The sequence below is a fragment of the Strix aluco genome, chromosome 6, assembly GCF_031877795.1.
Source record: "Strix aluco isolate bStrAlu1 chromosome 6, bStrAlu1.hap1, whole genome shotgun sequence".
Lineage (NCBI taxonomy): Eukaryota > Metazoa > Chordata > Aves > Strigiformes > Strigidae > Strix > Strix aluco.
In genome coordinates this window covers 35,424,920-35,441,522 of record NC_133936.1, presented here as the reverse complement: position 1 = coordinate 35,441,522, position 16,603 = coordinate 35,424,920, and the positions used below count along the sequence as shown (strand labels likewise).

At 36.5% G+C, this 16,603-nt stretch overlaps 1 protein-coding gene across 4 annotated transcripts in view; it reads right to left on the bottom strand.

The window, feature by feature from the left end:
• The window catches only part of HIBCH (3-hydroxyisobutyryl-CoA hydrolase), a 47,696-nt gene that overhangs the window by 2,479 nt on the left and 28,614 nt on the right, over nt 1-16,603 (bottom strand). For all 4 annotated transcript variants that reach the window (XM_074829608.1, XM_074829610.1, XM_074829609.1 and 1 more), the window contains 6 exons: nt 16,073-16,218; nt 15,087-15,173; nt 13,042-13,100; nt 12,178-12,259; nt 6,110-6,229; nt 4,851-4,884 (listed from right to left, as the gene is read on the bottom strand). In XM_074829608.1, the coding sequence (XP_074685709.1) occupies nt 4,851-4,884; nt 6,110-6,229; nt 12,178-12,259; nt 13,042-13,100; nt 15,087-15,173; nt 16,073-16,218 (528 nt within the window). The remainder of the gene's footprint in view (nt 1-4,850; nt 4,885-6,109; nt 6,230-12,177; nt 12,260-13,041; nt 13,101-15,086; nt 15,174-16,072; nt 16,219-16,603) is intronic.

Genomic DNA, 16,603 nt, shown 5'->3' with positions numbered 1-16,603 from the left:
GAGACATATCTTGGAGTTGCCAGAGGATACAAGGAACAGCGGATCATTTCAGAAGCAGCCCAAGCTTTGAAGGAATAGACCTGAAATAAGTGCCTTCTGTTAGAACTACTACTCTTGCCTGACTTCAGCTTCTTCATGTGAAACTGGGAACATGCATGATGCTCCTTTTGGACAAGGGCTTTCACATCTCTGTGCAAAAGTTGGCTCCTTGTAGAGTACAGATGACTCAAAGTAGGTGTTAAATGCCTAAAGCTAACTTAAACACGTCATATAAACTAATAATGAAACGACTAATGAGGAATGAGTAAAGCAGAGTATCTTTGTGGGAAAATCAAGAATATTTGTAAATACTGACAGATACCGCAGACCTATGTAGATTTAACTGTGAAGATTTGTATAAGTTTAGTATGTATACTTTACACTGTATTCTGGGAAATACATCACTGAAGATAAAATCATCAGTGAATGAAGTGCATGTAAAAGTATAATGAGAAAACATCAATTCTCAAAAAGCATTCATTGTATCACAGGAATTCTGAAGACATGTCAGTAAGAACAGCTGCACTAACAATAGTAAGACAAGAGAGAATTTATTTGTGTGTGAAAATGACCAATATGAATGAATTCCAGAGTGTCCTTCCAAGCACCTTTCTGGCTCCAGGAAAACCCATAAAGGTGCTATTCAAAATGTTAATTTTTTATAATTTAAAAAAAAACCTGCTACAGTAACTGTGGCTCTCTAGGATGCACTGACTACCCAACATCCCTCCTCAACCCACATTCCCTTCAGATGTGTGATATCAGTGACTGATCTGGAGATGCACCTGTGTCCCAGGAGACTTCCTGATCAACACAACCCACAGCAGGTAAGGGGGGGACGGGCAAGAAGCACCTTTCAGGTTCCTCTGCTGAGGACAGAATTTGGTTGGTTGTTTTTTTCTGATAAAGAGTTTAGAGTAGGCTGGTTCTGAAGGTGTATGGATTGAAGACACAGAGACTACATATTTTGAAGAATAACAGCTGTTTTTTCTGTAAGTTGTCATGTCTTTTTAAACAGACTTCATTCTTGGTGACTAAACTACAACCATCCAGGATGAGAAATGTGCAAAGGAGTTGGATTTTAAGTTCAATGGGAAGAATGCCTACCTAAAGAACATCTTACCAAAAGACAGGCATTGTGGTAGTTTGTAGTAAAAATGTGACTTGAAAACTTTTTAACTTTTCCCTCTATAGCCACCACTTGGAAAGTGCCTAGAAAATAAATACTATTCAAATGACAACTGCACTAATTAATATTTCTGTAGCTGAAGACTTAGAGACATCACAACTCTTAGCTTGCATCTCCAAAGAGAAAGGAGAATCTGAGCCCTGCATCCATTTACTTGCAAATACAGGACTAAGGGCTCCTTGGATACAAATAAACACTAATCTTGAAAAGAAACCCATTATATAGATAGAAGCTGCAATGTCACAGAAAGTAGAATCCATGTGGGCAATTATTTAAAAGAAATGTGCTGTAAAAGAGTGATTTTACTGGGTAACTTACTGAAAAGTTATGATTCTACAAGTTAATTTAAACCTTGTGATGTGAAGCCATTTATTGTTTTGGGTCAAAATACATAATTGTCTCAAATAAACTATATTTATTTCATTGGAGTAGTACTTACCTAATGATTTTCTTCAGCTTTAATTGAAGTTCACAATCTGGCCAAAATAATCTTAACTGTTATCCACAAAAGCCATAACTGACTAGAGATGCTTTAAATTGGGGGGGGGGGGGGGGGAAGAAAAAGTCCGTGCGTATACTACTACAGCTTCAACTCTGAAAAGCAGTAGTAATTGCTGATAATTCTCCACTCTATGGCACTACTGTGTAATCAAGTTAATCTTTCTGTCTGTATCTGTGGCCAGTTTTACTCTGGTGGATAAACTGAATGCTCATAATGGTCTCTCCAATGAAATATTTACTCTTATATGAGTTAAAATATTTGTTTTCTAATAGTATTATGAAAATATTCCCTTTCTGCATTAACTTACATATATTTTGTGTTTCTCCAGCTTGAGATATTGATCATTACAAGAACAGAACAAAAATTCTGAAGACTTCTAAGGTAGGCTAAGGGAAGTTCATTAAGATAAAGTAACTGAACATACACATTGTTTTAAGGGTTTGTTCTTGTGTTTTAACTTTAAAAAAAAAAAATTATCCAGAACCCCTCTGTTCAGTAGCAGTGACTTTACTGGACTTCAGTTAGTCTTCTATTGCTTAGCTTCATTCAGCACAGTCAAAACATTGGTATTTCTATGCACCTGAAATTCTGTTAGTCGCAATGAAATCTCTCTCCCTACCCTCTGCCCACGGTAAGGTTCACATCTGCCAGCTGCTAGCACTGCAGGAGGGAGGGCAGGAGCCACACAGAAATAAGATCTTTGCAGGATCAGCAATATGCAGAAGGCCTTCACAATTCTGTTTGAAGAGTATGTTCCTGCACAAATAGCTAGGAGGCTAATTTAACAGATTTTTGTCCCCTCTGGCTGCTGCAATTGTAGTCTACTGGGATGTGTTTGAGCAGTGACTCCAAAAAAATGACCCCTTTTCTTACGCAGTTAAGAATTAAAAAACAAAATTCTTGGAAATTACCCAGGGCTATGCATTTCTTGGTTTATGTATTGTTCTATAAATCAAGGTGAAAAATGAATACCTGAAGTGTTCAAAGACCCTATTTACCATTATATGGGAAAATGCTGATGAAATATGATCTGTGTATTTTATGCTTTTAGGGATTTGTCTTTTCTTTAGTAGCTCCAATCACAAGAATTATAAATGGGGAAGACTGTTTGCCAGCAGATTTTCAGTCTGGTTGAAAGAAAACTGGCTAAAAGAAAAATGAAATTTAGACCTCAGGTCAAAGCAGCTTTAAAAAGCTTTTAAACAAACTACTTCCCTAGCATGTCTATTAAAGTTATGGCTTGAAGCAGATAAAAGCTGTTATTAAAACCTGACCTATGGCCGTTGCCGCTGAAAAACAATCTTCAAAAAGTAAAATCTGATTATTATGTCTTTACTTTGTGGTAGATCCTCTTGTGGTAGACAGGGTCAACAGCTGGCTCTTAATTACTTGGAATGTAATGCTTTAATAAAGAAAAAGCTAATACTTAAGTTAACATTTTTATCATTTTCACTTTTATTCACTATGGTTGATCCTGTGAAGTACTTAACAATCTTCCTATTGAAAAGGATGCTCAGCACATTGTTGGATAATGATTTTCATGAGATCAGACCCAACTACAAAAATGATCTTGAGTCAGATTCTGCACCGCGCTTAAGAGAAACAATTTTAAGAATACAAATCTGAGAACAAGATATATGCAGTAAGCAGAGAGCACAAGTGCTTCAAGAACAAATTAACATTCTTAGCAATCCCCTCAGTGCAGCTGGATCTCTGGTGTTTTTTTTCTTTCTTCCCCTGATACAGTTAAGCCTTTGCTACATCATTCTGTGTAAAAGAGAAGCTTCCCAACTGCTGTCCTTGCAGCTTCTTTCTTTACAAGCAGTTTATGTAATTTACTGGCCATACTGACAAGTGATTTGCCTTTGTCCTCTACTGCATCCCCAGATGGTTTCATGACCTTGTGCATTACAAGTGAAAATTTAGTTTGGTGTTCATCTGACTCCCAGACTTTGAGTTTGTCACTTCCTGAATAACTACGTTTCAGCAGCTCATATGGCGATTTAGAATATATCCTAGGAATATTCTTTTTAAGATATCCTTGTCCCCATTACCAACACAATGAAAACCACGTAATTCTCAACACATGTAGTAAATTCTTCAAAGGTGTCTGTGCTAATAAGTGCTAAAGATTAATTAATTAAAATCAGAAACTTTCCATACTGTACAAACAAACGTTGCATCTCTCACCCCAGGCTACCTTTGATACAGTATTACTAATAGTGAACACTCCATTACTCAAGTGGATTTTAAACTACTTTATAAAGACAGACATGAAAAAATGAGGAGGAGGTGATAATACATACTCGACTGTATAACTGTGTGAATTAAAAGCCAGGTTCCCTCAACCCCAAAGTGTTATTCATCCAAAAGTCTTGTACTGTAAGGTCCTTGGAAAAGGAAATGCCTGTGCTTTATTTCATCTTGTGCTGAATAGTACATAAAGAATTACTACAGTTTCTAACAGATGTGACACTGGGTTTGACAAACTGCATAGTGAATCAGCAGTAGAATCAAGGACAGAATCAAAGTCTGTCCCCTAGATGAACTTGCTGAGCCACTGCTCTATTACCACTGCCTGTCTTGATCAGTGCCTTAAAATGCTGATTTATTTAAGTATATGGTTTTTTAATAGTAAGACACCTCTATACAGAGATATTTTGGATATGGGTGAAAGTAGTCTCTAACTTTTTTTTTAAATGCAAATAGTTGTTCTTAACTTTGAGTCTTAAACCATCGTATAGCTGGCTGAACCAGCTATGTGGCAACACTACATCTGGACACACAAATGATACACATAGCTACTCACTACTGTCAGCATTAACTATATTTTGAACTTCTCCAATGAACTGATGAAACCTTGTTGCGGTGCTGTGATACCAGGTGGATAAATAACATTGGGAAACTGAGATTATGCAAAAGAAATAATGTGGCTGTTATGCTTTGGAACAAATAATAAATTTTGGCCATACAGGAGTCCAATAAGCAAAAACTATAGCAAGCTGGGAAGTGTTCTCTGGGCTGTTGCTGCATGCACTTTTCTTAACCTCCAGAGAAGCAACGCAACAGTGAGTTTGCATATTATTAAGCTTGAGAAACATTTCTGGTGTGCATGCTTACCTGCTCGAACTCCTTCATAGAAGTCATGGCCTCTCTGAAAGATTCAAAAAAAAAAAAAAAAAAAAAAAAAAAGAATCTCATGTTACAGCCTTTTTTCTATTTGTCCCATCTTTCCTCATCCCACTTCTGTTTGAAATGTAGGTTCTCAAGATTCAGTTAAATCCCACTTGAACTGTTCTCATCTAGTCCTACTTTCTCTTATTAAAGAGCTCTATATCCTCCTGCTTAAATGCAGCCACAGCTCGTAAAATCAGTCTGTTGAACTGTAGTTGATCAACCAACTTTTGTGCAGTGCAAGCCCCCTTTGTGTTACATCTCGTAGATTTTTCTAAAGAGTTTTGCATGATGAGGGCTAAGGTGTGTAGGATTAGAAATTCTTCAGAGAAAGGCCAGCCTTCAGGAATCGTGATGTATTCTGCATACTTGGAACACTTCACAGTTAAGTGGAATCCTGGAAACATCCAGTTATTTTTTTATAAAGGTAAACAATAACATTTAAATCCCTAATGATGATTCACTAGCAATGGAGCAACAATACTAGTTTTGGGAAAGATATGGCAAGGATACTGTCAGGCACTACAACATATCAGAATTAGATATATTTTCACTCTCTTTAAAGCATTTATTTTAACTATCACAAATCATTTACTCAGATTCATAAAAATATTTTTTTTTTAAATGTGACAAAACTAATAATAGGGATGCCATGGAGAAGCTTTATGAGGAATTTGCTCAGATAATTCAGTTAGCAGCTCTGTTCTACTGAAAGGATCACTTCCTCATGTAATCCAAGTACTCAGCCCTTACTACAAATACTACTAAAATCTCTTGTTTTCTTTAAGAAATTTATCACAGCACTCCCAGAAGGCAGTGATAGACAACTATTCCCATTTTGCTGATGGGAACTGAGGCACTGAGGACCAAGTAATTTAAATAGGAAATCTGTTGAAGAACACCGGTTTTAAAATAAAGGTCCAAATAAAAAACCTTCTATACTGTAACGTTATCATAGTTCTCTTAACAAAAGCCCTCTAGCACTGCTATCTGACCATCATTAATGTAGTTTCCTTCGAGTTGCATATAAAGCCATGGAACTGGAACAGACACAGTGACAGCCTAACAAACACACAAAGAACATACTGAAAATTAAAACATATAAATGGTGAGCCCTTGATGTAATGTATATAAAACTTAGTCTCTGATAAACTTGCTACCCGTCTGTGGCTGGAAAGAAACAAAGGGCTCAGTTTCTTGCTTACCATGCATGCTTGGGTCAGTCTGTATTCCATTGTGAGTACCTCTTGTAAGCTCATGGAAGCTCCTTCTTTGAGCTGCCTGAGAGTCATCTTTAAGGATGTAGGCGACATCTTATTAATAGTCTGGGGAAGACATTAACAATTATTTTTATTCTCTTCAACTTAGACACATTTGAAAGTCTGTCTTTTTTTTGTGTTTTAAACTTTGTGAAGTAAATGATGTTACTCTTCTCCCTGAGCTCACTTGTGATACCTATTCCTCCTGCTCCCTCCCGCCATGCTGTCATACTAAATGAACTTACTTGCGTCAACTTTTATCAGCAAGATCTCTGGGATGTATGCCATCACTTGTGGGAAGCCTACAACTCCTAAGGTCACATTGTTTATGGTCAAATTACTACTAGCCAGGGAATCTAATGTAGCTTGAAAGCCATTTCCAAACAGATTCTTTTAAGAAGTGAAGGTGAGTTTTACAAGTAATTATACTCCATTTCTGAATTGCTCTTAGATGTTACTGATATTGTAGCCAATACTAGTATTGTACAGCATTTGAGTTTTATTTGGTACAGTAGTCAGAGTAGTAAGGTAATAACAGTGAGATTAGCTTTAAGTAGTTGCTTTATGATCATTGTCAATGACTAGACAATATATGAAGAAGAAAGTTGAGGAAGAAAAAAAATATTAAAAGAAATCAAACATAAATGCATATTTGTCCAGGCTTCTTGTCCACGATCAACAGATACTGCAGTAATTTAGCCCTACATTGCTCTGCTGATAGGAAGCCTAGAGGTCTTGCCTTCCCTCTTTTGACAGAGTACAGGCTATAAATATTATGCAACAGACAAGATCTGTTTAAGGCACACAAACAAATGCTGTAAATCTGGCTTTCATGACTGTCCTTCAATTAACAGCATGCCAGTAAACAGTAGGGGGAGGTGGGGAGAAAGACAAAAACCTAGTTAAGAAAACAGAACTGAGCTTCAAAGCTTTTAGGGTTGTGGGGGAAAGGCGCTAAATCTTATTGTTGCTGATCTTTGTTTTCTTACTCTAAACAAGACTACTCTTCTCCTGTAAACCCAACTAAAAGCTCTGTATTATTCACAGTACAATAGACATTTCCTGTTAATTAGGACATTTTTACCACTACTGAAAAGCAGCAGATGGTAAGATTTGCCTCTTTACATTATTTTCATTCCAGACATTAGACTCCTTACCCAGAGACTGAAATGGCAGGTTTCCAGTCATCAACATTAACATTTTTTCTGGCTCCCAATTACTCTTCATCCCTCTCCAGACACCAGCTGATACAGCAGTGACCCATTTTGCCTAGTTAAGCTGGAAAACATGCAATTGCTATACAAGCAGGAGGCTGCGCAATTGTAGCTTAAAAGCACTGGTCCTCCATTCTGTTATTTGCATGTTGACGACTTCACTTAAGAGAGAAGCTGGTTTAGAAAGAACTACTGCTGGCTCAAACTGTCCACATTTCCTGAGTTCTGGTAAAGCTCTAAAAATGAGCTGCCTTTCAGCAGATAGAGAAACCGGCTATACCTCTAATTACATCACTATGTAGGTCTCAGATGGGTAGCAACTCTTAACTGGACCCCTTATTTCCCATGATGTGCTCTTACTGGCTCTACCTTTGAACTTTTCTCCTTTGAGTTTCTCACTCTGTCTTCTAGATTAGAAAGTTTTTGCTCAGACCAGGTTAAATGGGATGCACAGTGCAACCAGATGGTTCCATAGGAGAAACAGTAATGGCAAGTTGTTTCTGGTTAAAGAAAGCATTGAAATGGGGAAGATCTGAAAACAGCATTTAATCAGTCTAGCACATCTAGCAGCTGCCTTATCTTGGCATATCAATGAGGTTGAAGGTGGAGGAGGCACTGCCATAAATCAAGCTGAAGGAAGAGGAACAAGGAAAGAAAATGGGTAGGTGTAATTGCAGAAAAATGAGTCACCCATGTATCTATAAATACTCTGTACAAAGAGGAGGGGATCGGTGCTAGGGAACAAGCCTGAAAAGGAGACAGGATAGGCTGAAGTGGGGAGTACTAAAATGCAAAGTCTTCATGGAAGTATTTGACATCTATTCCAGTATCTCTGAGACCATCTTGATTTCAACATAATGATCCTAAAAGCTACAAGCTAAATTTGGAATAGACCTGAATTCCAATAAGATGCTATCACAAGGTGACTGAATTAAGTGGCACTGACTCAGTGGAGTCCCTTACAAGAGTAACAGCTGGAATAGTGGCTGCATCTTTTGTCTCCAAGGCCCATTATAGCTTCTGACCTGAGCTGCTGAGGGTCCTTGAAGAAGGCTGCCTTTAATTTAAAAACAAAAAAACCTCCCAGAGGTCCAGTGTATCACTTCCCTGGCAATAGATGAAAACACCCATCACTTACTTTCTGACATACCAAAGCATTTGTTCGTCCACACCAAGTAATGGTTCTGGATGAGCTTTGACACTCTGGATGAGTAGCTAGCCAAAGCATCATAGGAAAGCTGCTTAAGGACACTTAAGATATATCACTCTTTTACTAGTCTGTTCAGAGTTCCATAATGCTTCTGTACTTGAATTCAACACTACCATGATACCATCCAGCTCCATTCCTGTCATCTATCTCACCCACTTGCTGCATACCCATTTAAGGTTTCAGGAGCTAGTGTCTGCATCTCAGCCTGACCAGGAGATCTGGACAAGGTGTCTTGTAATTCTTAGTCTCTGCAGTGTCCTGCACACTACACTGGAATTCAGTCAGTAACAATGAAGGCTATTAAATCATGAAGTATCAGTGCTCAGAAGGTGCACTGCCCTGCCAAAAAGAAGTTATAAGAAAGCATCATGTGAAAACCAAGTCAAACATCTGATGCTTTTCAGGTTTTGACCCCGCATGATTACTTCATCCAATTAGAAGTGGTACTTCTGTCACTCAGTTTAAAGCTTTTTGGCTCATGTAAATCCTGAAAACAAAGAAATGCTATAAAGTAAAACGTTTTAAAAAATATTTTACTGTGAGTTCGAAAAGTGTGTTAGTACTCTAGCTTTTTACCTATTTGTAACTGTGTTCAAATGTGATTTAAATCATTAAGCCATTCCCAAGTAGAATTTTAGCACATTCTTCTTACTTATGCCAACCACTTTAGTATCACATACGTTAAAGCCTGCCAAGCAGAAGTAGTGTAGATCTAACAGAACAGGATACCTGGGATAGCATGGCTCACAGCATACTTGCATTACAGCAGCACTAGTAGTTCCACTTCATTAACACTAAAAGGTATCTGTACATCCAAGGTGTGGATGTACCAAGTTGTACCTCCAAATTAGGGTGTTTGTGTTAGACTTTCAGTTAGGGTTTATTCCATAATTTTACTGATACAGGGAAACAAAGAAAATAAGCATACACATTGCTGTTACTGAAGCCTTTACAGTCTCTGTATTTATCATTTGAATGTGCTATTGTTCTGGTACCTGGACACTGAAGTGAAACCTTGGCTTCACGAAGTGACAGGAAACTATCATCTAAGGACATACTCTTGGTACTGTGATAATACTGATGAGGAAAATAACTTGCTTCACACAAGTCAGTGAACTGCTATAAAGGATAATGTCTGATAATCTCAGACTATCGTGGTTTTGCTACGTGTTCCCTGCTCTAACCAGTTCTTTGAACTCTGTTCCTCCAGGCGATGTGACAGCAGGCCAGTGCTCTGTCTGTAGGTGTTGTAAAATGCTGAATTGCTAGGGTGCAAGCTACCATTCTTCCTCCAGCTACAATTAAGTTTAATTACAATTTTGCTTCCCTAGTAAAACAAAACCTCCAGTTTAAGTGGCAAGCATTTCCTGGAGAAAGCCAGATTTATACCTGAATCTCTTTTTAACTTTTTTCCCCCACAAATGCATTTTCCTTCTTCAGTTTTGTGGATCTTTCACAGAAGAAATAAACTATCTGATCCTACAAGCTTACTTAATTCTACCACTTAGCACAGAATGTGTGCTATTGAAACTTGTCTGAAACTTATGTACTTCTTCACACTAATAAGCCTTGCACCTGCTAGAAAATGTGGGGTTTGGGGTGTTTTTTTTTTCCCACAAATTTCTTTATGGACAGAAGCAACTCATTATCAGAGTTTCATCTCTTGAACAGAATGGATAACAGACAATTGTTCAGGAAATTCTGTCAACTCCAAGGACAGTCATTCATTTACAAATCCCATGAAAGAAAAAAGCTGCTATAAAGTCCTATTAAAGACATGAAAGACAAGAAGCAAGTTCAGGAATTTAAAAAAAAATCAGTTACACAAAATCATAACTTTGAAGTAGACAACATAGTTTTAAATTCTAAATTAAAAATATTAAACAAATGTACCCCCTAAACAACAAGGAACAAGGAACTTTTTTTTTTTAATAGGGGAGAGATCTGAGTTATGAGGATGCAGATGAAGGAAGCAAGTTGAGCAGGTTTGGGTAACTAGAGGAAACACGGCAGAATGAATTATTTAGTTAACATATTTCAGTAACATGGTCTTTCCAGGCTCCTTGCATCTTTTGTAGTAGCAACTGTATTTTGAACAAAGTACCCTTTAAAGGTTATATGCTGTTTTAGTATGTCTTAAAGTACCATAAAATTGTATGAAATTAACTTAGAAAAAGCTATATGCAAATAATTCTTGAATTCTTTTCAACCTCCACTGAAATTAATCAATACAATATGCCTGCAGAATTGTATTAAACTTTATAAAATCTACAAATAAAATACTGCCTTGTAACTCAATACTATAAAGAAATAAAAGCCACCAAAAGTGGCTACTAACATGCTATCAAACTGTCTCAACAGACCTTAATATGTACTTCCCTGCCATCTATAACAGGGAAAAAGTGAAGAACTGAATCATACAGCCTATATAGTTTGGGGGAAAACCACGATGGTAACATATGGTAGAATTCAGGTCTACAAACACATAAAATTATTATTCTGGCACTAGCTCATTTGACTATTTTATTCAATTCATTTGACTACTTGAATACAAGTGAGGGAAAAATTATCTTTCCCTTTCATTCAATTTTGCTTTTGTAATACATACGCTAAACTTCTTGCAATGTACTAGGTGTACTGATTAGCACAAAGATAACTTTAAAACTTCCTTTCTCAAAAACTGTTTGAGAGTTCCAGTGACAAAATGTTAAATCTTTAGTTAAAAACTAAACCCAAAAATGTATCTGTGTATCTGGGACAGGATGCCTAATGCTAATGATATTACATTATAAAATTATATTCCTTCTGCTCAAATGAAAGTCTGAAGATGATGGATGTTTTATTGTGAGAGCAGGATTTCATGTGTGAGCTGTAAACAAAGTTAAAACAAAGCTGCTGTTGGAAAAATGCTTGTGTTCTATCCAATTGTAAGTAGTGTTTGAATAGCTCCAAGACGAATGTTTACAAGGTACCTGAATACACATACTTGAAAGGAAAAAGAGCAAATATACGCATTACTTATAAATGAATGTAAGTTGCTTCTTGCTTTTGAGGCTGGAGTGTGTATTAATTGTGTAGTATTACTGTACATTTTTTTGAGTAGTGACTACATCCAACACTCAAATACATTACAAAGATCAAAAACCACTTTGTGATGATAAATTGCTTGCTGTTTATCCAAATGAGATATCTGGAATGGAAAAAAAAAAAAAAAAAAAGAACAGCTTTGCTTTATTCCAACCCTTGGCAATGAAATGAGAAGCTATAAAAGGAACCTTTGTCACAAACAACCCCCTGATCATGGGGAGGGGAAAAGGGAAAGGGAGTTTGTTTTTTTTTACTAGATTACAGTTTTATGCAACTTATGATGGTATTCACATTGCATGGTTTTACAGAGGAATATTCTTGTCTGAGTAGAACTACTGACAATTCCGCAGGACTATATGTCAGAACCTGAGGATCTCAGTCCAGAGTTACAGAGTTACTGGTGTTACATAGTATTAGTTATGTTAATAAGGTGACTGAAGTCTGCCCCATGATAAGAAAGTACAGAACCAGATCTCTAACAAAAATAACATAGAAGATGTTACCTCTAGCTGCTTAATGGCAAAAGGAGAACCATCTTGCTTTAATTTTTTAACAATTTCTTCCATACTATTTGCTGAAAAAAGACTAAAAGAAAAAAAAGTTAACTGCTTCAGCCTTCCTCTTACGTATGAAGTGCTAGTAACACAGAAATTAGAAACAGAGTGTAACCAGCTGATTTGGCTTTTCTTAGCAATGTGTTCCCTGTTGTTCAGTTTTAAGTAAGTCAGTTGACAGGCACCTCCTCTTATTTAGAAATCTCTAGCATTTCAATAAACCTCACTTACAAACACTGATATTTATCCAGAAACTTAAATTACTACCATCAGTCTTATATTTTTATAACTCAACAAATCTTTAGCTATCAGCTCCATTCTACTGGTTTGGTCTCAACATCTTTCATCTCTAAACCCAGTTACCACCATCCTTCTTCAAGAGTTTTAGCTGCTGCTTATCACTCTCCCTTATTTCTCCTTCCCTTTCTGATACACAGAAGTTCCAAACAATCATAGAAATGGCCTTATACCAATGAGTATAAATGTGCTACATAACATTTCCTGTCGAACTAAACAATTACTCTCGCAAATCCTCATCCATTTTCTATAGAAAATGTTCATTTCAGTGTGCCATAGGGTAGTTGCTTAATATAATGGTGTATGAATCAAGCAAATACGCTCAAGTATTTAATATACTGATGAGTGAAATATTTAATGAGCTTCAGATAAAGCTCCCTAAACACAAAAAAAGTTTAAATGACCAACTTGAATGTCATCTCTATCACCTTATCTGTGGAACACTGATACTGTTAGTGGATTTAAGGTCATGTTCTCCATGCACAAGAAAAAAAAAGAAGAAAGATTGTTAAATACCTGTTAATCTTCTCCATATGTTCATCAAGTACAAACTCCTTTTCTTGATCAACTTTGCTCTATTTAAAAAGCAAATACATATTTTACTTGGTTATTTTAGACTAAAAAGCTTATCAGCACAGACAAATTTCAATGACTTGTGTTACAGAAATATCATATCATAATCAAACATTTAATATTCATAAGACACTGACATTTTCAATGAATTACAATTTTGCAGTGTGTATAAATGAACTTGACACTTTATCTTGTGAATGTTAAAGATGATACCTCATAATGCAGTGTTTGCTCTGAGCTACTATGTATGCATATGTGACTGGGTGGTTATCTTGTACACAAGTAATCATGATTATTCTTGTCAATACATTTCTATCAAATACACTAAGAAAATCAGTATAGATAAGTCTACTCAAAAACCTGAGAATGTTTAAAAAAAAAGTTTGGTTTTCTTAAAAAATACATGGGCATGTATATTTTTATTTTAGAAGACCAAAAAAAATGCATTTATCTTCCTTATCTTTTCTCTGTCATTTTACAAAATTTTATTTCGACAACTAAAGAGTGCAAAAGATCCGTTGGCCTTATGTGGAAAGGCTGTCAAATGTTTCATATCTTCTGGCATTAAGGGGTTTAGGACATAAGCAGATGTTTCAGTAACAGCAGCTGAAGCTGTGAAAGGTTCCCTGTCATTTCAGCTCTCATAACTGAAAATACACAGCTTCCTTTTCCATTCAATGTCATCTCATAAAGCAGTATACTGCAACATATAATCACTCCTACTTCATAGCTTTCTATTTTGTCAAAATAATTAGTACTACTATGTAAATTAGCTTATCCCACTTATTTTTCTAATTAATCTTTATCTATGAATTTAGTAATTCCAAGCCAGAAATAACAAGAGTAGACACTGCTCATTTTAAAGCCAAACAACTGGGGAGTAATACTCAGATTAAGTGAATACATTGAATCCTGATTTGACTCTAAAAGTTTCCTTTCTTTTGAAATAAAATTACAATGCACATCAAAACATCTAAAATAGCAACTGAATAAACTGATTGTAAAGCCAAACCCTTTTATTTTCATGCTGTTGTTACATGGGGCTAATACAAATACTAATTATATATTATCAATACAGTTACATTCACCTCCAAAATCACAACAGAGAACGATGGGGTTGGTCTACTGGGAAAACAGCACCTTTCTCCCCCTGAAAATATTGCTTTAAGACCTCAGATGCTTTCCCTACAACATATCTGCACTCTGCTAATATATATCCTATTGATAACTCTGTGCTTATTCACAGTCTTTCAATTATCTCAAGGTTACAAGCATATGAAATATTTGAAAAATTAAAGGAACAACTCGAGCCTTTAAATTCAGGCTTCCAATCTGGACTGCAGATGGTCTGCATCAAAATAATGCTAAAATTTACATCAAACGCATCAAGCTAGCAAAATATTTCTTCAGGTCGATAAAGACAGGGTTTCTGGGATGGAAATAAAACATCCACTTCCAAGTGAGCAATGTAGCATTTAATAACTGGCGCTATAACTTCTGTAGCCTCTAGACTAGGCCAGTAGTTCTACCCATCATTTGTGTTTGTCAGAATCCCTGAATTTCAGGCTAACTCCCCAGGTTGCACTTGCCAGCATGTACAACTGCCAGTCTGCTAGCGGCTGTCTATTTTGCCTTCTGCAAAGCGTGCTAGAAATCCAAGAATAACAGAGGGAAAATTAAGCAGCAATATATTTTCTGCATCATCACGCTACTGGCTGGAAACTTACACACACACACACAGAAAGAGCACTAGCTGATCACAGTAAGAATTTGAGGGTATCCAAAATAAAAAGTGAAGAAAGATTTTAAATTTTAATTTTGGCCACTGTAGACATTAATGCTACAAATTAGTATTTTATAGAGTGCAAAGAGTTTGGAAAGCCATTATTTTTTAACCATAAAACAAATGATCAGTATCGTGGATAAAAAGAATTTGTATTTACATATATTTAACAATTCTACTTGATTTCAGTAACTGATCAGATTACCTTCACATGGTAAGAGTTCAATAAGTCTGCAATATTTTCTGTCGAAGGAGATTTCAGTGCTATCAGGTCTTTCTCTAAGGCAGGTAGCTATTTAAAATAAGATTTAATTAAAAGTAAGTAAAACAAAATTTATTTCTTGGATTATTACTGCTGTGGTAATAGTACTATATAGTATATATGTATATAAACACACACACGCCCCAGCTTTCAGACAGATCTTAAAGAGATACCAAGTAAACAATACAAGATGCCAGAGTTCACTTTTCAGTGTTGATCCATCTGGATTTAACTGTCTGCAGTGATCAGCAAAGATCTCTGCTTCCCAAGCAGACCCCCAATGCAGTGGTACAGCTGCAGCAGGCAAAGCCAGCCTACAGCAGTCTGAGAGGAAAGAGCAGGAGCCCGGCAACCATGCTGTGCTCAAAATGGTATCCACAATGATAGTCATGGGTCTTTACACGGCAAAAAGCAAGTCATTGTTTCTTCTTCACTTATGTCCATGCAAGTTACTGGAACATTATGACTCTGACTTTATCAAATATACTCATTTTTACACTTTCTTACAGCAACTGTAAGAAACAAATAGGATATCTGTTAAGGAGACTGATAAAGAACACATTAATGGGGTGTTACCTAGATTAAAAACTTTGCAGTTGTATAAATAATCTCTGATTTCAGACACTGTTGTCTAAATTGTACAATTTTTTAAGCAACTTCAGTTATGCTCAGTAAATCATGCCCTTTGACAGTAGAAGCATGAAGACAGCAACATTTGCTCCTTCTTGCAAGCAAAGCTGTCACTATCTGGCAAGTGTTATAACGACAGCTTGAGATTATTTTACGATCCCCGTTCACAGTGCACAGCCAGCTAATATAATTGTGCCTCTGCATACACTCAAGTTTGTAGAAGTATATTAGTGAGCTACACAACTCAAACTTGTTACAGTTGTAGGCTGCGCCCTTGCTAGCACTCGTTAGCAGCTTACCTTTTCGGATTCTACAAAATGTGTAGCGATGCCAGCTTTTAGTACATCTCTTCCTTTCAGCCTAAATCCTGTTAGTGCAAGGAAATAGCCAATCTTTCCTGATAGTCTTGGCAAGAAATACCCTCCACCTACATCAGGAAAAAGGCCTGTAATAAACAAAACCAAAAAAAAACATGAAGGGAGAAGAACTTGTCCTAATCGTGCATGTAACTTAGTTATTTCTTCTTGTCTCACTTCCATCTCCCTGACTTAGGCCGGGCTCTCTTGTCCAAATTTCTCCTTGACTTGGTTTGACATTTCTCTGTCATCAAAACCCTTCCTAAAAGCAAACTCTTGAACACCTTTCAAACTGTATCCTTTCCAGTGGTATATAATTTACAAACAGATACCAGACAATAGTCTTCGCTCTATTTGCCAACAACTTGAGACGTTTTTAGATCTCTGAAGAATCAAGCATGTTCTCAGCAAAAAACAGAGCTGACACAAAGAATTGTGAAATAATTTGTGCAAACTCAAACGGGATGCTGCTTT